This window comes from Rattus norvegicus, chromosome 10 (genome assembly GCF_036323735.1).
Source record: "Rattus norvegicus strain BN/NHsdMcwi chromosome 10, GRCr8, whole genome shotgun sequence".
In the NCBI taxonomy this organism is placed as follows: Eukaryota; Metazoa; Chordata; class Mammalia; order Rodentia; family Muridae; genus Rattus; species Rattus norvegicus.
The window spans coordinates 88,961,844-88,987,576 of NC_086028.1; the positions used below are offsets into that span (position 1 = coordinate 88,961,844).

The following is a 25,733-nucleotide window of genomic DNA, read 5'->3' on the forward strand; positions in this document are numbered from 1 at the left end:
TGAGGTCTACTCTTTTCTGACAGGAAATGGAGCAGCAGTGGGTCTTAGGGAGAGGGAGGTGTGTATGTGGGGGACTGGGAGTATGGAGGAAAGGGAGGCTATGGTCAGGATGTATGAGAATAAATAAAAACGAAAAAGAATTATGGGGTAGGAGAGAAGGGAAGGGAGGGAAGAAGGGAGGGAGATGAGAGTGGGGTGAGGGGGAGAGAAGAGAGAGCAAGAGGAGAGCTAACTGGGAATGGTCTGAGCTTTTGAAACCGCAAATCCCACTCCCAGTGACACCTCCTCCAACAGGGCTGTACCTCCTAATCCTTCCCAAATAGTTCCACACAACTGGGGACCAGCTTTTCAAATATATGAGCCTGAGGGAGCCATTCTCATTCAAACCCCACATTCATCTCATTTACTTCAGTTCTGGCTGAGACTCTGGTCACAAGGCTTGCATGGAAACTGCTTTCACACGGTGAGGAGGAGCCATCTTACTGGCCCACAATTTTATTTGCTGTGCATTAATTTTCATGTCTTCACAAAGGCCTTTGACACAAATCTACAAAAAATAATTTATTAATAAACTATAGCTGATCATTTTGCGTCTTCCAATGTTTCAGGCGCCTCCTCTTCAGTATCTTTTGGTTCCACTGGGCCTTCTTTGTCGACCTCCCTGGAAGAACAATGCCAAGGCTTTCAAACTTTGAAACTGAACAACCTGCCCTTAGCTCCTCATTGAGCTAGACATTTACCATGATTCATCCTGAACATCCGTCTTCTCTGCCAAAGATGTATCACCCTGTAACTCATACCCACTTTTCTTGGACGTGTCTTGTTTTAATATATTTCTAAGCCACAGTGGCCACCTTAACCAGATAATTTTTTCCTAGGAAACAGAAGGGGAGACATTAGTTCGGCTTACTCTGCATCTCTTCCACAGCACCCAGTCTCAAGCTTACCTCACTCTTCGTTTGTCTGTAGTTTTTCTCACTCCTTGGAAGAAAACACATACAGAGGTCAGTTAGTGACTGAGCCATTGTCTTTTGTGTCTCTCCTGGGAGACATCTTGGCTCTTCCCATAACAAAAACCACCCAGCCCTGGGACTTGAGAACAATTCCATTCATGCCTGGCTTCTGGGAACTTTTGTTCTAAGGGACCCACAACACCTCTGGGAAGATCTTTGTCTATGGGTTGCACAGCCAAAGCAACAGCATGACTAGAGCCTTACTCATCCCTTTGAGCAAACTACCCTAGGCAGGAGCAGTTTGCTCTCCAGAACCTTTCCCATTGGTGCCTTTAGACCAACTCTCACATACAGATTTTCTGAAGGGAGAGAGGGGGCGCTCCTTTTGCCTAGCTCGAGTCCACAGCTCAATTCATAAACTCAGAGAATTTCACCCTGCAGACTTCCTCTGATGAGCGAGCTGAGAGAACAGTTTAAAGGACATGGCTAGTTGGGCGTGATGGATCATATCTAATTCCAGTACTTGGAAAGTGCAAACAAGAATTTTGAGACCAGTCTTGGCTACATAGGAGTTTCAGTTCAGCCTGAGCTAAGTGTGAAACCCTATCTCAAAAACAACAAAAAGGAGCAGTAAAGGACACGATGGCACAGACATACACTACCGTCCTTTCCGGTTCCGGTTCCGGTTCCGGATGGAGATGCTGGACAGAGTTATAGTGAAACATGAGCAGAGACGTGAGCATGACATGAGCACGGTGGGATGAAAGGACAAGGGCCCCTCCAGGGAGAATGGCCCTATTTCTGACACGCCCTAGAAAGTGGCCACAGAGCCAGACATTTCCTCCAGTCTCCACTTTACTAGAAGAGAGGCACCTATTTCCCAGTCTCTCCCAGTCACAGGTCTGTGAGGTTTGTGTCAATAACATAAAGAACAGAATCAAACAGTGACCAAGGGGACGAGAAGATGGTTCTCTTCCCTGGAGAGGAAGGGCTTGTGTCCCACCACTCACAGCCCTGCACTCAATACCATGGGCTCCTCTGCTTCTTTCCCACAGACCACAAGATGGAGCCTCTGGTTGCAAGCTGGTGCAGCCCAAACCTATGGGTTCCGCCCTTTCTGAAGGCCTGCGAACCCCAGATACACTCATGCTGGCACCAGCTGCCTTGCTGGGAGCCAGTTCAAACCACAGACAGGATAATGTTCTTTCTGGAAATTGTCTCCCAATCAGATGAGTCAATTAACTTAGGCCATTTCCAAGATTTCTGTTAACTCTTAACTTTTCCTTGAAAGATTTTTCTTATATTTACCACATGGGCTTTTCTTCATCTCCCTTTTTTGTTCTGTGGGAATAAACCTGTTTTGGAAAAAGCACAATTCTGATTACCAAAATGACCTTTGTCTCTAAATCCACTCATTCCTTCACTCCTCTGAGGTCTTACTCAATGAACACAGGAGTCCCACTGAGCTAGTCTTCCTCTTTTCACAATACCTAGTTTACCGTTTCACTTAATATGCTGTACTGTTTTAGATAAAATTAAGAAAACGATTCCTAATAAAAATAATTTCTGTTAAAGCTGAAAAATAAGAAATATTTTTTAACTTTATCAAAGTGTATATCAGGAGCCTAAACAATGGTGCCGTTGAGAGACCAAGACCAAGGGGCAGGAGGCCTCTATGGCTGCCATAGGTCACCTGTCAAGAAGGTCTCAATACGCAAAGAGGAAAACAAATGGGGACATGTTGGGAAGAAAGGGAAAGAACTAGTACTATTTGTATTAGAAACAACCAAAAAGCTGAAGAGAGCAAGTAAAATTGTACTGGGAACAATAAAATGTTGGTAGGGCAAGTCACAAAATGAGGAGATCCACGCACCAACCCCAATGCCCCTCACACATCCTCCAACACTAGAAACTGTAAGTACAACATTGATGAAGACGAAGAAAGGAGCTGAGGGTAAACTTAAGATGTGAGAATTCTAGTGATAAAAGCTTCACAACTTTTCTGGAAGAAATGTCAGGCCAGTCTTGGCTACAGTTTCAAAACATAGAAGACCAGAGCCAGAGAGATTGCTTGTAACCAATCCTGCTTGAGTGAGTTCTATCGCTGGGATCCAACATGGTGGAAAGTCAAGAACTAACTCCCTCAGATCTCCACATGTGTGCCCCCTACATAATAAATAAAATTTTTGTTTGGAGACAGGCTCTTACTAGGTAGCTCTGGCTGGCCTAGAACTCATTATAGGTTAGACTGGTTTGTCTCTGTTTTCCAACTAATACATGTTTTTCTTTTTTAATATTATTATTATTATTTAAAGGCCGAGGCAGGAGAGCTGAATCAGTAGTTGATAGCATAAGCTGACCTTCCAAAGGGTCTGGGTTTGATTTTCAGCAGCCAACATGGGTAGTTCACAACTGCCTGTAACTCTAGGCCCAGGGCCCCATACCCTCTCAGGGCCTTGGCAGGAAGCACATGCACATGCTGCACAGACAGATGTGCAGAAGCAGCTGGAGAGATGGCTCAGTGGTTACGACTGCTTCCTGATCTTCCAGAGGATGGTAGTTTGGTTCCCAGCACTCAACATTGGGTGGTTCACAGTTGCCTGTAATTCCAGCTTCAGGGAATTCAATACTCTATTTTGGCCTCCATGGGCACCCATACATATAGGGCAGTCATAGGGATATATACAGACAAATAAAAATAAACCTTTAAAACAAGAAGGAGAGAAATGCAGGAGATTTATCTTAAAGACAGGACACTTGCTTTCTTGCACAAGGCCACACTTGGTGGTATGGCCCTGCTACTGGTACAGCAAAGGCAGCAAGATTAATGGAAAAGAACATATAAGTGTTATTTTAGACCAATGAAAAAGAATGATTCAATGAAAATTATCATGAATTAGGCTAGAGAGATGGGTCAGTGGTCTGAGTTCAGTTTCTAGCACTGCTGTCAGACAGGTCCTCCAGCTTCAGAGGATTTGACACCTTTCTGGCCCCTGTGAGGACCCATACTCAGGGCAAAAACTGCACATTAACTTAGGAGAAAAAGGATTCTCTGACCTCAACACTACTAAAAAAACAAATAAATGAAACAAATTTTAGAAGAATTAAATAACTGTTGGGTATGATGGGTCCTGTGGTCCTACCACTAGGGAGAGAGCCGAGATAGACACAGGAGGATGAGGAGTTTTAAGGCTAGGCTAGGTTAAGTGGTAAAATTCTGACTGACCTGGGCTACGTGAGATCTTGCCTCAAAGAAACAAGAAAGGAAAATTAAGAGGAACAGGTACAAATGACAAAGCAGCGTTGGGAATGTGCTAGAAAGCAGCTGCAGAAAGTGCCTGAGGCCACAGAGCCTCTGTAACAGAGTGTGGAGGGTGCCTGCCGTCTGTGCGCTGGCCAGTGGACATCCTCCCAGGGGTTTGTAAACCGACCCCGTGCTGATCTTTGTTTTCCAGGCTTAAAGCTGAGCCTGTCCTCACTGAGAGAGAACTCATCATTGCTCCAGAGTGTCTCAAGTCAACCACCCCTCTGACACCAAATCAGAATGTGACCTAAGGACCTGAGCCTGAGGAGATGTGCATCACACACAGAATGCCTGCACACACGGGGACATCACTTGTACACAGAGGGGTAAGAGGCTCTGGCTTCCAGTGTCCAGGTTCTAAGTCTACTGTGCAGACAGGGCACACTCTGGACCCACGGGCACACCATGCTGCTGTCCTTACCTCAATGAGACAGAAAGCGATAATCAAAATTATCACTACGACGGTCACAGATATTGCCAAGATGACTTTCTTGTTGTAGCCAAACCCTGAGGCTTCTTTTGCACGCTAAAACATAGAAGGTAAATGGACATTTCTGTTACTGTTAAATAACAAGGTAAAAAGAATGAAAGGAGGAGAAAACTAATTGTTCATCATCCATTCTTGCTTGAGCTTGTGCATGGTAACTGACACATGTATATAATCTAGCACTTAGGTGAATGAGGCCAGAGGCATGAGTTCAAGGACAACCCTTGACACCAATACCAGGTGGGTTCCAGGCTAACCTGGAACATGCAGTAAGACTTGGGGTCAATGAAACTAAAATCTGGGCTTGGTGCCTTGGCACACACTTCTAATCTCCGCACTCTGGAGGCAGAAGCAGGTGGATGCCTGTAAGTTCAAGGCTAACCTGGTCTACTTTGCAAGTTCCAGGCTAGCCATAAATACATAGTGAGATTCCATCTCAAAACTACCAATCAATGCAAGCAGGACTAAGAGCTACAGCACACAGCTTAGTGGTCAAGCCTTGATTACTGTGTGTACAACCTCCTAAGTTTAATGTTCAGCACTGTAATATGACATGACAGTCAGAAAAAAAAACTAATAAAATTTTTCTATTTTAGTAGCTTCCACAATTCCAAAAGAACGTAGTTGGTTGTGCTACCAATCCAATGCGGTTGTTAGAGTTTGTACTTTAGGTTGGTTTCTGGCAACAAATTTAAAAGCTCAGTGGGAATCGCTGTCTTGGCTGGGCTAGAGTTATGCGGCCAGCAGAAGATCTGGAGTGGGAGCCCCAAGTCATTTCTGCTGAACTGATTGGGGAGACTGAGGCCCCCTGTCCCGGTGCTGTCCTCACCTGATCTGGTTCCAGACCCTTCCGTTCACCTTGCGCTCCTCTACTCTGGTTGACGTAGGTCTCAGTTTTCCACTGGTCTGTATCCCAGTCAGTCCTGGACAACTTGAAATCTTGCTGCTCACTGAGAAGCTTCATCAGGAGGCCTGTTCTGGAGATGAGCTTGGCACAGGACAGTTGCACTTGGGGGTCAGAACAGTCCATCTTTAAAGTCCTGATAACGTGGGAGATGAGCTTTCTCACATCGTTATTGGGGATAAGCGTCCCCAGCTGCTGGTTTAGATGAGATTCAAACTGTTCTTCTGGTGACATTGGCGATGGGTAAGCAAATTCTTTGAAGTTGTGAGGTGAGTCAGACCTGAAAATGAAGTGTAACTCTGGCTCACTGGTTTGCTGAACAGTGGGAATTAAGTCGGGTACACTGGCTATAAGTACATTAGAATCTGCATCGGGATTCTCAGTGGCTGTAATTTCTGATGCAGTTTCTTCAGGCATAGTGGCAACTGGTTCGAGAATATTTTCTTCAACATTATCTGTTGCTGCCTGATCTTCAAGAGGTATTTCTGTAGAAAGCTCTGAAGCAGTATATGATTCTGAAAAGGGCCCTTCTGGGTAACTCAGGTCTCCTAAAGATGAAAAGATCCCTTGTGCAGGGGAATTTACCAGGCTCCTCGCTGCCGACGATGCTGCCGCTGGCCTCTTTGTAATCAACTGGAAATGAGATTTTTTCTTCCTAAGGTTTCCACGTCTCTCTTCAGGTTGTAAATTTGGGTTAGAACCCTTTGCTCTCTTCACATTAGCATTTGCACTTTCTAACACAAAAATGGTATAAGACAAGTCTTTCCGTCTGTCTAGGAACTCAGGTAGCGATTTTGGAGCAGGAGCCTTGTCCACCAGGGCGGGTCCTAGGGAGGAAGAGAGTTCCTTCCCATGATCCTTTGCGAGTAAGGGCTCTGAAGGGAAGGAATTTCCCACTAATGCCCTGGGCTTCTGCTCCAGGTGGAGCTGCTGCAGCTCCACTGAGGCTGGGCTCCCGAGCTGCCTGTCCTTGGCGCTGTTCTCCACAGGTGTCTGGGCGCTCTGCTTGCTCCCCAGGCTCTTGACTCTCACCTCCTTGAAGTGCCTCTTCCTTAAGCTTCCTGTCCCCTCAGGGGCCCTGCTCATGCTGAGGAGCCTTCTCTCTGCCTTCTCGATCTCTGCAAGACTGTCTTCGTCTGCCTGGGCAGGTTCCCACCTCTTTTCAAATATTCCTCGTTTCAATTTGGGACCTAATTTTTTAGATTTTGCCTTGTGTCTCCCAGGTTTCTCTTCCTTTTGAACCTCATCAATTTCTGTGTCTAACAAATTCTCTAAAAAATAAAGTTTATTCAATTTATTTTTGTAAGTGACGTTACCAGACTTAGATCCACTTGTAACAGGAGCACTTTCTGTGTCCTTCTGCGAAGACCCCAAGGAATTACCTGCATCTTGTTCATGAGAAAACAGCAGTTTAATGTATGGTAACATGGAGGACATTACGTCTTCCATATTTCCCTCTGAGAAGTATGGCAGTATGTAATTTAGTGCACTCATAACGTCCTTTTCATCACCGAAGTCTATCTTTTCCTCCATGGAAGTGGACTCATTGGCATAGTCTGAACTGTCCTTTTCTGGTTCAATAGTGAGTTCAGTGCTGGTGTTCCCCTTCCGGGCCTGCAACACCTTCATGAATGTTCCTTCTGGGTTCCTTATAGATGCTTCTTCAACTGTCAAAGAATAAGACATTGCCTTCAGTCAGAGAGAATTTGCAGCCCTTCCTTAGTCCACAGTCACACGGTCTAATCAAAGAAATTAGGGGTCAGAAAGTACTGGTGTGCCATTAGTTTATGGGGGAAACCAACCTAAACTTAATTCTTTAATAAGGTAACAAGAGAGTGTGTCATTGACAAAGTAACCCCCTAATTGAAACATCCCACAGGGTGCACACAGAATGTCTATTTAAGATAGCCAATGCACTAGTAGAGCCCAGGGCCTGAAGACAAAGCCGGTTTCTCTGCACATCTGACCACCCTGCAGAGAACCTTCTCCGCTCCTATACCTACAGTTTCCCATCTCAATCTGAAGGCCCATTAAGTTTCCTGTCTCCATCTTCTTAGTGTGCCTTGTGCTGATACACCCAGAGCTGAGCATGAAGGTGGACACCCTTTGAGTGTGAAGAGGGCAGAAATGTTAAAGCAAATGCCTCTCAGTCACATCTGTATTGGATGTCCCAATTTCTTCCCATGGGCTCTGGTGCCACATATTCCAGCTCCCAGAGTGGAAGGCGCATCCTTCTCTCTGTGCATCTTCCTGCTTCGTCCATTATATTTGGGACTGGGGCCTATGAAGTATAGGTAAAGGCATGACAGTTTTCTGGGTTCATTCCTATGTCCAGTTCATTTACAGAGCAATAGCTATTTATGAATAAACATTACTTGAGTCATAAAATGCACAAGGTCAGAGCTACTCTTGTCTGCTGCCTTTTCTCACTTCATTTCTTGTTCTTCTAGCTTCATGTGGGAACAATGCAGATCCTCTGACAGTGGGAAGGACAAGGCTAACACTGTACAGCTATGTTTCTGTCCCAGAGAATGAGGATTTTCTGTGGTAGTGAAGGCTCAAGGGGGTGGTGAAAAGAAAACTGTGGGCCTCTGGACAGCCTAGTGTTAGGGTGAGATGACTTAGGCACAAAGTGCCAGCAGTTGATGCTTCTGATGTATAAAAGAAGAGAAATGCTTATCTGCCATTTCTGGGGAAGAAGAGAATAACATAATTGGTAAACACATTTATTAAAAATAAGTAATTTTTATTTATATGAACAGCCAAATGCTAATTCTATTTACCATCCACTAGAGCAAGGGTAAAGATCTGCAACCAAGCTATTTAGACAAGAAAAGTGTCATATTATGAAATGAAGTTATAGCTAACATGCCTAATATATAGAAAAATATTTTAGGACTAAGTATAAACTATACCACTGAGCTGCATCCCTGGTCTCTTTTAAAATTAAAAACAAATTATGGTAAGTTCTCATAGTAGTAGTATATTAAAGCTCTAAACTCCCCAGGGGGTGCTTGTGTGTGCTGGTGCACCTGTGTGGATTCCTCACTATCCTCCCATAAGGAGAGGACAGAGGAGGAGGAGGAGGAGGAGGAGGAAGAGGGAGAGGAGGAGGAGGAAGAGGAAGAAGAGGAGGAGAAGCAGTAACAAAGTAACTACTACAAGTAACATAGGGTCCCACAGCTAGAGAAAAAGATCATATAGTGTTAGATCTGCCCAATCTAGACATATAGTTTATAAATGTAATAACTAGATTATGTGAATTTTATATGGGCTTATTGGGGTTGGAAATTACCGCTGCACATTTTCACTAAAGGACCATCTTGCCTCAGCATCCTGAGGAGCTGAGATTACATGTGCCAACACACTCAGATGAGAAAATACTTAAAACTATGTGAATGATCTGGTGAGAGAAAAGATTGAGGTTGGAAACAAGTAGGGAGTTGGTCAAGTGTGGACATGAAGAGCTCTCTGTTCCATTGGCAGAGCAAAACAACACTCACTGGTCATGTTGAACAGAAGCTTGAGAGATTATAAATAAAAAAGTATCACTCATAGAATTACAAAAGTAGGGGTTGGGGATTTAGCTCAGTGGTAGAGCGCTTGCCTAGCAAGCACAAGGCCCTGGGTTCGGTCCCCAGCTCAAAAAAAAAAAAAAAAAAAGAAAAAGAATTACAAAAGTAAACTAAACAAAACCAATCTAGATATGTCAAAAAGACAAAGAGAATTTGAGACCTAATGCATACAAACCAGCTTACTGACTGCAGTGCACTACAGGCCTAAGGAATCACTGGAAGCAGTGTGCCAAGCAGACAGCAGAGTGCAGCCTGTAGTCCTTCATGCTTCCTTCCCATCCACTCCCTTCTCTTGTTTTCTGCACATGGAGCACTTCCATTTTCTAATCATGCATTAATAGCTCAGAGCTCAACTTTCAGCAATGAATGAATAAAAATTAGCAATTATTTTTATTGAATTTTCATTACTAGTTAAGAATTAAGACACAAAATTAAATCATTAATCGGGCAAGAGACTCACGACAATGTGTGGTGTTTGTCAGACATCCAGTGTTACAATGCACTTTGACTGTCTTGCAGACAACCTCAATATCAGCTTTAAATTTGCAGAGGCAGCAGGCCATGTGGCTAGGTAAGATCCTATAAATCGAACGACAGAGAGAACTGGTTATTGGAAATGGGTTACTGAGGTTAGAAGAGGCAGCCCAAGGCACCACAGGGTTGCAGAGGAAGGAGTACTTGGGGCATGTGGCATGGGCAGCTGGGTCTCGGAGACTCAATGCAAATTGCTGCTGATATTGAAAATGGTCATGGGGGGTGGCAGGGGTGCTCTATAGGTGGGTGTCAGGGTGGTTGTGTATGCCTAAAACAAAGATGTCGGAAGCAGAACTAGGTGACACTGATCCATAGAAGCATCTCTCCTGAGCTCAAAGTGTCATCTGGGTTCGTCATGCACAGCAAGAGGGCCTGAGTAAGCCTCCAACCTTTGGGCAATTTTCTCTATTCCTGTCAACAGAATATTAATGTAGGCCTAAAACAGCCTACTTTAACACGTACTTTGTGGTTAAATAGCAACCTAGATCACCACATCAACCAAATCTGGATTATTTTTGTGTTCCAAAAAACAAGGGCTATTTGGTATAGTGCTTATGACACACACACACACACACACACACACACACAAACACAAACACACACACACACACACACACACAGAGAGAGAGAGAGAGAGAGAGAGAGAGAGAGAGAGAGAGAGAGAGAGAGAGACTTTAACACTTTGGGAGACACAAAGAGAAAGAGAACAAGGGATAATGAATAACATAATGAAATACAATGTAAAGAGAATCTGTGAATTCTGACTGATACTCAACAGAAAAGCAAGGTAGGTCTTTGCAAAAACACTAGCTTACTCATGAGGAAGATCAATTTGCAACCACCAAGTAACAGTTCTGTCAAATTTATCAAAAATAGTTAGGCGAAATGTTTGAGAATAGGGTCTTTAAGGTCTCAATGATTCCTAGGTTGGTTCATTGTTCTTTCTTTCCTTCTCTCCTTCCCTTCTATTCTTCCTCCACCTGTTTTTGGGTTTTTTGTTTGTTTGTTTTTGTTTTTGTTTTTGAGATAAGATCTCTCTATGCAGCCCTGGCTGTCATGAAACTTGGTATGTATACCATACTGGCCTCAAACTTATAGAGATCCACAAGTCTTCAGGCAACATTTTTCTGCACTCAGTGGAGGTTGTCTTTGTATGCCTTAAATGTTCATTTCTGTACTCACAGAGAGCTGAGTACTGACCAGATTCTGGTACTGCTATTCTCATGGTTCATCGCCAGTATTATATTTTGTACACACCCTTCCTCTCTTGCCTTTTTATTGGCTTAATCAAGAGCTAAAGGCCAATACTTGAAGCAGGAAGGGAGGGCAGGACTTCCGGGCAGAGAGAAGCACTCATGGAGAAGGATTGAGAGGTGATAAGATTTGACAGCATGCCACAGAGATGAAAGGAACAGGTGCTGGGACTGAGTGAGAGAGGTAATGAACCGCACGGCAGACACAGACTAAAAGGGTTAATTAAGTTAGATGAGCTAGCTGGGAGGTAGCCTAAGTGAAGGCCTAAGCCATAATAAAAATTAGTAAGTCTCTGTGTCAGTATTAAAAAAACCCAACATGAGAGCATGTAAATTTAAGCTTAGGGCCTGAGAAAAGTTCCAGACACAGGGAAGGCCAGGCTTCCTAGGACCCTCAGTTCTCAGGCATGCCAGTCACTCACAACATGGGGCACACGGCTTTTTTCAGAGCACTTGCTTTTGTTGTACGGGTAGGCTGGCGAAAGAACGAGAGCACTTCATGAGCAGCTGGCATCCTGCTCTGTGAGCAGGCAGATGACACAAACCTTGGAGACTGCAGTTTCTCACCTCCAAGCATGGTGGGTGGAAACTGCAGCTCACTCTGGACTGCCACATCCCCAGTCAGATCAGCACCACAGCCCAGGGCTAAGTGGCAGCTGATGCCTGTGGTAGGCAGAGAGGCTCGTCACGTGGCTGGCAGAGTGGCTGTAGCCAGAGTTGGGTGGAGATGGAACCAGTAGTGCATCGCGGTGGACTGACTCTTGGTGAGCTGATGCCGCTGAGAAGCCTGCAAGTATTGCACGGGTGGAGGGACCGCCCCTTCCTGTCCGGCAGACTGTGGTGGGTGGCTGGGCCCTTTAAGGCTTGAAAGGAGCATCAATGACTGCAGGCTGCACAAGCCAGGCCCAGACTGAGAAGCTAAAGTCCCTCACACAAACAAGCCTCTGGTCCAGTATTGTATGTTTGAAATGCACTTTCAACTTCAGGTGCTAAAGAAAGAAAAGAAACCGGGTATAGACAGTCATAGAGAAAATGTACATATTTTGAAAATAATGAAGTCTTCGAAGGAAGGAGAGAGTAAGAGAGAGTAAAAAGAAAATATTTTGTGCTTAAAAACACAGAATGAAGACTACAATGGCAGAGGGAACTTGGGCCTGTGTAATTTCATTTCAATTACGAGAATAGAAATAATTATATTTTTGGTAATGATTGCAATCTTATATATCTTCTTTAAGAAAGATCAGAATGGACCCTCTTTGCATTCCATTTTTCCAGTCCACACTTCTAAATGTAATCCCAGTTCTGTACTCCATTTCCCAGACCACACCTCTGCCTGCATCCCTTGAGGCCTGCTACTACCCAGACCAGCCAGCTCTACCTGCACTCACAGAGGCCTGCTGACACCAGTAACAACCAGATGGCTAAAGGCCAGAATAAGAACACAATCAAAGAAACCCAGGGCAATGCGGCAGCACCAGAAATCAGCTACCCTACTACAGCAAGCTTTGGCTATCCTAACAGACCTGAAGTGGGATAAAATGACCTGAAACCTAATCTTATGAAGATGATGAGGCCTTTAAAGAGGAAATGAATAAATCCTTTAAAGAAATAAAAAAAAATACAATGAAAGAGGTGAGGGAAATGAATAAAACTGTTGAAGATCTGAAAATGAAAATAGAGGCAATATAAGAAACACAAACTGAGGGACTCCTGGAGGCAGAAAACCTAGAAAAATAACAGGAACTACAGAGGCAAGCATCGCTGACATAATACAAAGATGGAAGAGGGTCTCAGGTAAAAATGCAGAATTGGTAAAAGAAAACGCCAAGTCTAAAAAGTTTCCAACATACACACACAAAAAAAAAAAATAACCAGGAACCTCGCTGATCCCCGTCCGCAGCTCACTGTTCCCAAACCAGTGGGAGAGAGAGCTCACCGCCCGGACAGGTGGGCACTCCTGAGGCTGCAGAGCGGAAGAGACCACCAACACTGCCCACCCCTGCCCACATCCCTGGCCCAAGAGGAAACTGTATACGGCCTCTGGGATCCGGTAGATAAGGGCACTGGAGGAGCAGGTCCCCTGCGCCCGAGACACTGCCCGAACCTGAAGGAACCGACCAGATAAACAGTTTCCTGCATCCAAATCCCGTGGGAGGGAGAGCTAAACCTTCAGAGAGGCAGACACGCCTGGGAAACCAGAAGAGACTACACTCTGCCCACATCTCTGACTCCAGAGGAAAACACCAAACGCCATCTGGGACACTGGTGCACGGGGACTCCCGGAAAGGGCAGTGCAGGTCCTCCTGGTTGCTACCCTCGAGGAGAGCTCATAAGCAATACCCCACGAGCAAACTTGAGCCTCGGGACCACAGATAAGACCAACTTTTCTGCTCCAAGTGACCTGCCTGGTGAACTCAGGACACAGGCCCACAAGAATAGCTGAAGACCTGTAGATAGGAAAAACTACACACCCGAAAGCAGAACACTCTGTTCCCATAACTGGCTGAAAGAAAACAGGAAAACAGGTCTATAGCACTCCTGATACACAGGCTTATAGGACAGTCTAGCGACTGTCAGAAATAGCAGAACAAAGTAACACCAGAGATAATCTGATGGCGAGAGGCAAGCGCAGGAACCCAAGCAACAGAAACCAAGACTACATGGCATCATTGGAGCCCAATTCTCCCACCAAAGCAAACACTGAATATCCAAACACACCAGAAAAGCAAGATCTAGATTCAAAATCATATTTGATCATAATGCTGGAGGACTTCAAGAAAGACATGAAGAACTCCCTTAGAGAAACGCAGGAAAACATAAATAAACAAGTAGAAGCCTGTAGAGAGGAATCACAAAAATCCCTGAAAGAATTCCAGGAAAACACAATCAAACAGTTGAAGGAATTAAAAATGGAAATAGAAGCAATCAAGAAAGAACACAGGGAAACAACCCTGGATATAGAAAACCAAAAGAAGAGACAAGGAGCTGTAGATACAAGCATCACCAACAGAATACAAGAGATAGAAGAGAGAATCTCAGGAGCAGAAGATTCCATAGAAATCATTGACTCAACTGTCAAAGATAATGTAAAGCGGAAAAAGCTACTGGGCCAAAACATACAGGAAATCCAGGACTCAATGAGAAGATCAAACCTAAGGATAATAGGTATAGAAGGGAGTGAAGACTCCCAGCTCAAAGGACCAGTAAATATCTTCAACAAAATCATAGAAGAAAACTTCCCTAACCTAAAGAAAGAGATGCCCATAAGCATACAAGAAGCCTACAGAACTCCAAATAGATTCGACCAGAAAAGAAACTCCTCCCGTCACATAATAGTAAAAACACCAAATGCACAAAATAAAGAAAGAATATTAAAAGCAGTAAGGGAAAAAGGTCAAGTAACATATAAAGGCAGACCTATCAGAATCACACCAGACTTTTCACCAGACTATGAAAGTCAGAAGATCCTGGAGAGATGTCATACAGACCCTAAGAGAACACAAATGCCAGCCCAGGTTACTGTATCCTGCAAAACTCTCAATTAACATAGATGGAGAAACCAAGATATTCCATGACAAAACCAAATTAAAACAATATCTTTCTATAAATCCAGCGCTACAAAGGATAATAAATGGTAAAGCCCAACATAAGGAGGCAAGCTACACCCTAGAAAAAGCAAGAAACTAATCATCTTGGCAACAAAACAAAGAGAAGAAAAGCACACAAACATAACGTCACATCCAAATATGAATATAACAGGAAGCAATAACCACTATTCCTTAATATCTCTCAACATCAATGGTCTCAACTCCCCAATAAAAAGACATAGATTAACAAACTGGATATGCAATGGGGACCCTGCATTCTGCTGCCTACAGGAAATACACCTCAGAGACAAAGACAGACACTACCTCAGAGTGAAAGGCTGGAAAACAACTTTCAACCCACTAAGGTATGTTGCATTATGCTGTGTTTGTAAGTTGTAAGGGCACTAGAGGAAGGTATAGTTATAAATACCATCTAAGGCCACGTAACCAGTTGCAGAAACAAGGATTATAAAGTAATATGAATGCTTCTGTTTTATTTTGTTAAGAACACATTTGTATAGCTATTTGTGCTTTCTTCCAATTTCTTGAACATCGATTGGTATTTAGTTGAGATATTAAAAGAACGTTCTCAAGGAACACTGCCCCATTGTAAATTTGCAAATGCATTTGCGACTGTACAAGGAATAGTTATATTACGTTAGGCATATTCATGACCCTATTATTGCTTCATGTGAACATGAGATATTCTTTGTGTCAAGTTGACAATGGTGGATTATAATGGCTATTCCTGGTTGTCAACCTGACTATATCGGGAATGAACCACAATCCAGAATTGGAAGGCGCACTTGAGATCCTGATCTTGAGGCATAGTGGCCATGAATCCCAGGAGACTAAGGGAAAAAGATCTCTGAATTCAAGGTCATCTGGGACAAAGCAAGTCCTGGATCTAGTGATGGCACACATCTTTAATATGGGCCACACTTTCTGCTGGAGACTTACATAAGGACATTGGAGAAAGGAAGACTCTTTCTTCCTCACCTGCTTGCCTTGTAAAACTCAGCAACTACTAGATCACTGGACTTTCATTCACAGCTGCTGCTGACCATTGTTGGGGAGTTGGAATAGACTGTACGTCATTATAATACATCCCCTTACTATATAGAGACAACCCATAAGTTCTGTGACTTTAGAGAACCCTAACTAATTCAGAGACCATAGTCTTACAGAGTCTTAACGTTGTCTTAAAAGATTTAAATACAGTAATGCCCTATGGCTTATATTCACCCTATATAATAATTGGGCCAAAAGACTAGAGAGAGTTGATGTCAGCCATCTCAGAACCCGACCCTCAACTATGATGGCTGACATGGTAGAAAGAGGAGGCTTCAGTTATGGAGCAACAAGCCAGACTAGAGGCATCAGTATTGTCAAGGATCAGTTACTAGGTGAAGGTCAATATTCTGAATTAAGAGTATGGATTATGTTTGATGTCATTTTAGAACAATGTTGTAAAGTAGCTGTAAATGTTTTGGACAAGCATATGAACCATTTACAAAGATAACCCAGGGTTTAATGGCTTTTTACAAAGATAACTTCAGTTCTAAATAGAGCAATATCAGATCCAAGTGCTAGAGAAATTTTGATTGAATCTTTAGCTTTTGAAAATGCTAATGCTGAATGCAAAAGGGCTATTGGACCATTAAGGGTCAGATCTGCACCTGTTTATGAATGGATTAAAACTGCTGCAGACATTGAATATAATGCTCACAAATAAGTTATGGTTAGACAAACAATTAAAAGGATTAAGAACTCAAAATAACCATTGCTGTAGTAATGAAAGTTATTTCATAAGAACTGTAGACAAACAGTTCCTAAGAATAAATTTTTCTCTAACAGTAATCCAGGGAGGAAGTTTCTTGGATATGTGGAAGATGTGGAAGGAATCTACAGGGCTATGAATGATTATCCACAGATATCCTACTGTTGGATATTCCTTACTGTTGGAATTACCTAAGTAATTGACTAAGGGACCTTGCTCAGGGTGTGGCAAAAAATAAAAAAACCGAAAAACCAAAAAAAAAAAAAAAAAAAAAAAACCCACACGAGCCATCTGTTTGTTTCCTGTCAGCCAAGGAAAAACTGTGCTTGAAAGTGACTAGAAAAATTAAAACCTGACAGGACAAACAACACTGCTCAAAGCTTAGCTAAACCATTTAACAGAAATAGAGCAGTTCTTGTAGATAGACTGAGAGATTCCAAAGATAGCAGAAAACAGATATTTTAGCAAACTGCTAGAAATGAAGAGAGACCAAGGTTGAAATTACGATGAGATGTAATTAAGATTAAAGACCTAGTGGCTATAGGACCAAATGCAACGATAATATCACAAGCTTCCTTGAATCCAATTTGGCCATTTCAAAAGGTATCTACACAGTTCCTAGGAACTGGGACATTGTTTCAGGTAAAACAAAGTCTAAAATGAATTAAATGCATAGGACCAGAGGTCATGTAGGAAAATTAAAGCAATATATGGCCCTTAAATAAAACTGTAAAGCAGTTATATCCATGAAATTATAAACAAGAGATTTATTACAGCAGTAGGAAGCACTGATTAACATTTCTCCAGCTTCAGAGATAAGCTGTAAAAGAGATGTTCCTGAGAAAGATATTGGAAAATATTATCAAAAACACTTACAGACTGCCCAAGCTCCATAATCTGGACACAATAGAGGTTGGCTCTCCAAATTTATAAGGAGTGAGAATACCAACTACCCTACCATTAAACTGGTTCACTGACAAGCCTGACTGTGTAGATCAATGTCTCTTAAATAAAGAAAAGTAAACAGCTGGTCCAAGAGCAGCTGGAGGCTAAACATATAGAAACCCTTGGAATTCTCCTATATTTGTTATTAAAAAGAAATCTGAAAGAAGGAGTATGCTGACAGATCTGAGAGCAATCAATAAAGTCATTCAGCCTATGGGTTCTGTACAACCTGGAAATCTCTTTAAGTTCTTTGTTACCTAAGACATGGCCTATTACAATGATTGATTTAAAATATCACTTTTCTTCAACACCCCTTGAGAAATAAGATACGGAAAGATTTCCTTTCACTGTGCCCACATTTAATCGTGCCATACCAACCAAGAAATATCAATGGAAGGGATGTAAAACAGTCCTACCTTATTTCATAGTGCAACAGCAGTTGGAAATAATTCATAACAAGTTTCCTCAATCTATAATTTATCATTATATGGATGATATCTTGCTACCTGATTCAGATTCAGATGCCTTAGGGAAAAATATTTGGCAAAGAGAATTTTACCTTGTTGGGAATTACAAATTGCTCCTGAAAAAAACATCAAAGAGGAGATTCTATAAACTATCTAGGATATAAGATAGTTCTGTAAAAAAAAAAATGCAGCCACAGAAGATACAGATCAAAAGAAATCAATTACAAACCCTTAATGATTTTCAAAAAATGTTGGGAGATATTAATTGGCTAAGTCCCAAAATTGGACTAAGTACTCAAAAGCTAAATACTTTATTAAACACCAAGTAGTTTATTAAAAGCCTTACAAGGTTATTCAGATTTAAACAGTCCAATAAAATTAGCAGCTGAAGCTGAAAAGAATTGGCTTTGGTAGAAAAGAAATTACAGGATGCACATGTGCACCACTTGGATTCAAAGCAGAAAAGAGCAGTAATATCTTAGAATGAATATTTTACCATATAAACAGACTTTAAAACCTATATAAAAGTGTTTCTGATTTGATTGTGAAAGGGAGAATAAAACCATCAGTTAGCACAAACAGACACAGCAGAAATTGTAGTGCCTGATACTAATGCTGAAATTACCTTATTATGGTTAATAATGAGGATGGGAAAAGAGCTTACAGTGACTTTTGGGTGGCAAAAATTAACAACAAATATCCCAAAAGCTAGCAACTTCAATTTATAAAAAGAACTAATTGGATTCTTCCTTGCATAGTGAGAGGAACACCAATTTCTAAAGCTCTAACCTTTTATACAGATGCAAATAACTCAGGAATGGTAGATCATAAGTCAGAAAATATAAGTGTTGCAGGATATTTAATCATATTGTGACCTCTGAGATTGTGTTATTGTAGTGTGACTCAGCCCTTTTTGCACATTTAATTCCTCTGGCTGGAATACAGACATGCTCTTAGTAAACACCTCTAATCCCAAACAATGAAGGTAAAGTTAGTTTGTGGAGGGAAGTTGCCATTTTTGAAAGTGACGTCTGAGTAGCAGACAAAGTGATGAATCAGAGAAAAATTTGACAGAGTAAGATATGCACAATTCTCATGAGAAGAAATGGGAAAAGGAAGCTACTTAAGGGAGCAGTGCAGAGAGGAGAGGAGAGGAGAGGAGGGGAGGGGAGGGGAGGGGAGGGGAGGGGAAACAAGCTATACACAGGTATAAGTTAAATAAGCCACAGAATGAGAAGGAGCCAGGAGATTAGAACACACTGTAAAAGTTAATATGAGGCCAGGCAAAGCAGGAGAGAGAGAGAGAGAGAGAGAGAGAGAGAGAGAGAGAGAGAGAGAGAGAGAGAGAGAGAAGCTAGATTGAATCAGTTAGCTTGGAAGGGGGTTTGAGCCAGAAGAGCTGAGCTGAACCAGCCAGCCAGAGATAAAAGATCAGAAACATAACTAGATAGTGTGAGCTATTTAGCAGCAAGTCTCAGAGGTTGAAAACATTCTAGGCCTAGAAAATATTATTCAGAGGCTAGAAGCTTCCAAGACTAGGTCTAGGACAGCAGACTCAGGCAGTAAGCTTCAGAGATGACAACTGCTTCTGGCAAAAGTTTCTGTTATATATAAATAAAATAATTCAAAGTCCAAGGCCTCACCTCAAAAATCAGATTTAATGCTCTTTTCCTGGTTCTATTAGATTTTCTAGAACCTCTTAATAGGTACTGACTCTCAACATGCAGAGAGAGTTGTTTTGCATATAGAAACTGCTGAAATTATTGCAGAATTAACCTTGTTATTTATACAACTGTGGCAAGTAACCTGAAACAGAAATCATCTAATATATATAATCCACATTTGATCTCTTATAGGTTTGCTAGGACCATTGTCATTAGGAAATGAGGAGGTAGAAATATTATTAATAGTAACTTTTAGAGGCATCAATTTTTCATAAAAGACATCCTGTAAATAATAAAAGATTAGAGAAAAACTTTTCTCTAATTTGGCAATAAGTCAAGAAAATGATAAAGAATTGTCCTACTTGTTTATATAATCACCATTACCTATCAGAAGTAACCCTAAAAATAACCAAAGTAATGTAATTTGGCAGATGGATGTTTCAGGTTGCAGAGTTTGAAAAGTAAGTATGTATGTCATACAACTGACACCCATTTAGGATTATAATGGGCTCCTTGAGTTTTGAAAAGGCTGATTCTGTAACTACACATTTATTAGAAGTGATGTCTATATTAGGGATGCCTCTATAGATTAAAACTGATAATGCTCTGGCATATGTATCTAGTAAAACACAACAATTCTTTAAATGTTACAACATAAAACATTACAGCATGCAAGTGACATTCTGGAGAGGATACATTGTATTGCGTAGTCTGTGATGGGTGAACTCTGGTTTGCAGGGCCTCTATAGATCTCACTTCAGAATTGATTCTTGCAGGTGATATGCCTTCCCTGTCATTATTAAATTAATATAATTCTTCCTGGGCACCAGTCCACATTACTGGGCAGATTTTCTGTAGATCAATGAAGATGTACTTTCTTGTAGCAATGTTATGTAGACGAACTGATGATTTCATAGTTCCTAATAATGATTCTATAGAATTCCTAAATTTATAAAAGTAAAATTTGAGCCATCTATAGAAAAAGCTGCAATTAGGGCTCTGTAAACCTTTATGTGTCATGGGCTAATTGCATTGAGATAGAAGCAGGCTTGAAACGAATTTACAATCAAGGAAAACATTCCTTTTAGGCTATCTGTAAAACCACTATCTGATAACTAAGGTCATAAACTGGAAATGGATAATTTATTAGGTGCAAGAACAAAAAAATGTTGACTGGATTTATCTATACAAAACAGAGAGCACAGAGAGAGCAGAGAGAGCAGAGAGCACAGAGAGAGAGAGAGAAAGAGAGAGAGGGGGGAGGGAGAGCACAGAGAGCAGAGAACAGAGAGAGAGAGAGCAGAGAGAGCACAGATAGCAGAAAACACAGAGAGCAGAGAGCACAGACAGCAGAGAGAGCAGGCAGGCTTCTTCTTACCATGAGACAGGGTTTTTCTTAACAGCAGGTTTCTTCTTACTGACAAGGACAGGGCTTTTCATACTCATAAAAGTCGACATTTTTTTCTTTCTCTAAGCAATAAAGTTTGGAGCTTACATTTCATCCAGAGTGAGTTCTTTCTGCACTGGTGCTTGCTCAATAAACCTGCTTGAAGATTTTGCTCCATCTACCAAACATACATACATACATATATGCACACACACATACATACATATATATACACACATACATACATGTGTGTGTGTATGTGTAAGTATATGTGTATGTATTTAAGTATGCATGAATACTTGTGGGGTTGATGAGGCAGGTGGTCGGACCCAACAAAAAATGTGAATGTGCCTGTATATAAATGTGTGTGTTTCTATACATTGTCTATGTAAAAGTTTCTGTTTCTGTGAGCATGACTTTCTTTTCCTGGTTCACTAAAATTTATTTGCTCCAAGCCCCCCTCTTGCCTGGTCAGTGAGAGGTCAGGCACCTGGGCAAGAGAAAAATGATCTTTAGCAATGAATCCTCTACTGAATTCCCTGGTGCTATACAGGATATGTTAATTGCCAGAGAATTATAAAGTAAGAGTTATGTTTTCTAGTGCTTATGCAAGCACAGAGAATTATAAATAATAAGGGAGGCAAAGAATTAATTTCCCCCAGTGCTTAATGAGGCACAGAACAGCAAGAAAAAGTTAAATTTCTTACCAGGCCAGAGATCATCAGTGTTTTGGCTGTGTTCAATGCTGTATTCCACTTTAGCACCCCTTCTAAGGCCAGTCAGGCCCCCAGCAAAACAAGTTACTAGTATACCTTACAATCATACAGGTCAATCGGTTGTGTAGAGATCTAACAGGACTTTAAAGGAAGTGCTCATAGCAACCCCATAGGAAGACCAGCAGTCTCAACTAACCTGGACCCCCGAGATCTCTCAGACACTGAGCCACAAACCAGGCAGCATACACCAGCTGATGTGAGGCCTCCAACACATGTAAAGTGGAGGACTGCCGGGTCTGGGACTCAGTCAGAGAAAACGCACCTAACCCTCAAGAGACTTGGGGCCTCAGGGAGTGGGGAGTTTTGGTGGGATGGGGGAAGGGGAGGGACATCCTCCTGGAGACAGGGGTGGGGGGTGGAGGGAAGTGTGGGATGTAGAACAGTTGGAGAGTAGATCAGGAGGGTGCTAAAAAGACTAAAGACTAAAAAATAGAATAAAATAAAATAAAATAAAAAAACAGAAGGGGGATATGCCATCTCCCAAAGATAGATTAAATAATGCTTTATTGATTTTTAACTTTTAAAATGTCAATGAGACAGGTAGCCCAGTTGCTGAAAACACTGGATCTTATAAAGGACTGTTAAGTCAGCCCATATATATTATAAGATTGTGTTGACTTCAGAATGGAAGTTAGGAAATGTGTTATTTTGGGGGAGAGAATTTGCTTTTTGTTTTATCAGGAAACGAAAAGATGTGGATTCCATCAAAATTAGTTAAGATTAGTTTTGAACAGGAGAGACCTGAAAATCCTGGCTGCCGACATGAAAGAGGTCCAGAAGAACAGCCAAGCAGGCATACAAATGCTAATTCAAGTCCCTCAGTGGGAAAGGATCTGAGACTGGCTGAGACATGAATGCCTCTGTGGAGCCAATGAGCCTTACTGGCTACAGAGTCCTCACGGTCTATTATTACAGCCATCCCTTTATAAGGCATGAGTGGAGATTATATTATAGTCTGGTTATACAGTCAACAGACCTATAAAGTTTGAGGCATTTCACCTGATCAAACATAGAGCAAGGAATCATCTTCAGCTACTTGTGTACACTGGACACAAATGCAGGAATGTATACTTCCTTTAAATGTTTGTGTTTTCAGAACAAAAAGACCAGACACCAATAAAGACAAAACACGTAGCCCAGGTGATCCAGCCCCACAGACTGCCACAGTTGCTACATCCAAGACAACTTCAAGTGGCTAGCTAAGTTGGTCCAGCTTCACAGACTGTTGCATCCACGACTTGACAGGCCCTATATTTTCCCATCCCACAGAGAATGGGCAGCAACCATACAGCTAGCTCTCCTAGGACTTGGCCTTCACCCCAAGACAGCAGGAAGCTGTCTTAAGAATATGACATCCCCTTTCTCAAGAGGTAGGGTAGGTGTTTTTCAGTCATTCCGTGGGCGGTGGGTATTCACCACTGTTTAAAGGGCTGGAAGTTAGTAATGGTCTTGGTCAGGGAGGAAATAAAGGAGGTCAGGTTAAGAGATCTCTTTCTTACTCTCTCTATAGTCTATTCTTTCTCTCCTATCTAGTGTGAGGCGGAAAGGGGGGGGGATGAGAAGAAAATGAGGTGGTATAGGGATGAAAGACAAAAAAATTTAGAATATTGAACCTACTTTAGAAAGCAACTACAAGTCTCAAGTATTTTACATTGGTGTGGATCTTTGTTTACAAATAGGAATTTAGGGCTATTTTTGTTACAATGTATCTTATACATGTTTCAACTCTTGTCATTTAAAAATGTAGTATAAAGGTCTAGTCCTATGAAAGCAACTAGTGTAGACAGTTTAGGATAATTAAAAATGCAAGTTAGTATATAGTCACATATAATAATCTTGTAGTCATGTTAGGTGCTAGTTTAGTTAATTACAGAAATAAGCTTATTTAGCCTCTTGTATACGTTTTTAAAGTTAAAACAGATAGTAAACAGAAATAATGTCTACCTATTCAGATAAACTTTAGATAGGTACTCTTTAAACACTTCAGAGATTTACAGAATATGACATTTAAGATGTTTTTAAAATAAAAGGCTTTTCATGACAGTGAGACACATCAGCTCCTGGCAGCAGCTATAATCTATCACAAAGATGATGATGGACACCAAAAGAAACCTCCTTATGGGGTTTGCTTCAACTGTCACAAAGCCACTAGCCACTGGGTAAAACACTGCTGATAGCATGCTGCCAGAACTGTGGATTAGCAGGACATCGGGAAGTTGATTAGCCAGCTTTGCACAGACAAGGTAGACCAGTCCTTCAAATTTCCTGCTTCACGGAAAAGGCTATCAGATATTCTGGGCCTGAAGGCTGAGGACTGGATGTCCCAGCATTACAAAGGAACCTTGGGTGACCGTCCAGACAGCCAGTACTCTCTATCATGTCTATAGTTTTAGAAGCTGCTTGCTGTCTACTTCCTGTTTACTCAGGTAATACGTATTCCTTCTCAGGTTTCTCAATTCTCAGGTTTCTCATGGGGGAAGACAGATAGTCATAGTCTCACATATAGATTTAAATTGTTTAAGATTTAAGAAAGTGTTTTAAATCTAAAAATATGCTTATAGGTTGATAAGTGAGTTACGTTAGAAAATGATTTAGGTATAAAATTTTGAACTCACCAAGACAGGATAGATGGCAGAGTGCTTTCTCCAAGATTGCTAAATACAAATGGGCTGGACATTGTGAATGTAATTCTTACCTGATAGTTATCACAATTGTCCTTGTTATAGTTTATTGATGTTAGAGGAAAAGTCATTCATTTATTGGGTGATGTTGGGGTAACCTTTTTTGTGCACTGTGCAAAAGTTGTCTTGGTACTATTCAAATGTTGATTTCTGTGCCAGCAGAGAGCTGAGTACTAAGTGGATTTTGGTATTATTTTTATGGCTTATCAGCAGTATCATATTTTGTAAACACTCTTCTTTTCTCACCTTTAGACTGTCTTAAATAAAGAGGCAAAGGCCACAGCTGAAGCGGGAAGGGAGGGCGGAAGATCTGGGCATAGAGGGGGACTCGGAAGGACTGAGAGACAAGATTCACCAGTGTGCCACCCAGCATGACACCGAGGTGGAAGGGACAGGTGCTGGCACCGAATGTGAGAGGTTAAGGGCCACAAGGTGGGTGTGGACTAGAATAGTCCGCTTAACTAAGTTAGATGAGCAGCTGGTAGGTAACCTAAGCTATAATAAAAATAAGTCCCTGGCTCACTATTCAAAAGTTGGTGGGTTCAAGAAAGTCCGACAATACATGAGTTCCTGCCTTCTGTGCCAAGACAAGCCACTGGAGTCAAAAACTTAAAGGCTGGAAACAGAGTGGGGCTTCTTCAAATCTGGGAGTGCTTCTGGCTGCCATCAACTGTAGGAGAGGAGACTGTGGCTGCCTAGTACAGTATCCCCAGGCTCTGTGGCCTCTTAGTGAATTTGCCTCAGACTATCAGGTCTTTAGGATGTTCTGAAAGGCAGAACCAGGAAGTCCACTGGTGCTCTAGAAGTCTGGACAGCCATCCATGAGGTAACTCACCCCTGGGGACAATGGTTCTCACTGTCCTCAGCTGGCTAGCTGTTTCCTTTTTTTTCCCCTAGAAATGTGTGGATGATGAACAGACAAAAATTAGGCCATTCTGGGTCATTTTTCTCATTTTCATCTTCCTACTCTTCCATTTGTGTCTCGCCTTCTTCAAAAGAACGCCAGTTAGGCAAAACACAACCTAGGGCACTAAATGCTTATGGAAGAAGTGTCTAATATAAAATCAGAAGCTAACAGGATGAGAGACCCTGCCCAAGACTCCCTGCTTTCAGATGCTTTCAGTGGATGTGAGGTTTGCATACGCTTGGTCCAGGAAGTGGCACTATTAGCAGGTGTGGCCTTTTTGGAGTAGGTGTGTCACTGTGGGTGTGGGTTTTAAGACCTTCCTCCTAGCTGCCTGGAAGTCTTCCACTAGCAGCCTTCAGATGAAGATGTAGAACTCTCAGCTCTGCCTGCACCATGCCTGCCTGGATGCTGCCATACTCCCGCCTTGATGATAATGGACAAAACCTCTGAACCTATAAGCCAGCCCCAATGAAATGTTGTCCTTTATAAGACTTGCCATGGTCATGGTGTCTGTTCACAGCAGTAAAAC

General features: G+C 42.0%; 1 protein-coding gene across 4 annotated transcripts in view; it reads right to left on the reverse strand.

Moving 5' to 3' along the window:
- Nucleotides 1-454: 454 nt before the first annotated feature.
- The window catches only part of Prp2l1 (proline rich protein 2-like 1), a 78,303-nt gene continuing 53,024 nt past the window's right edge, over nt 455-25,733 (reverse strand). The window contains exons 9-15 of one of the 4 annotated variants that reach the window (NM_001419907.1): nt 9,684-9,802; nt 5,574-7,315; nt 4,679-4,783; nt 2,262-2,308; nt 948-981; nt 741-874; nt 455-661 (exon numbers count right to left, since the gene is read on the reverse strand). In NM_001419907.1, coding sequence (NP_001406836.1) covers nt 583-661; nt 741-874; nt 948-981; nt 2,262-2,308; nt 4,679-4,783; nt 5,574-7,315; nt 9,684-9,802 — 2,260 coding nt within the window. In that variant the 3' untranslated portion in view covers nt 455-582. Of the gene's footprint in view, nt 662-740; nt 875-947; nt 982-2,261; nt 2,309-4,678; nt 4,784-5,573; nt 7,316-9,683; nt 9,803-25,733 lie in introns of those variants that run through there. The other 3 variants (XM_063268754.1, XM_063268752.1, XM_063268753.1) reach the window with 3 other exon arrangements.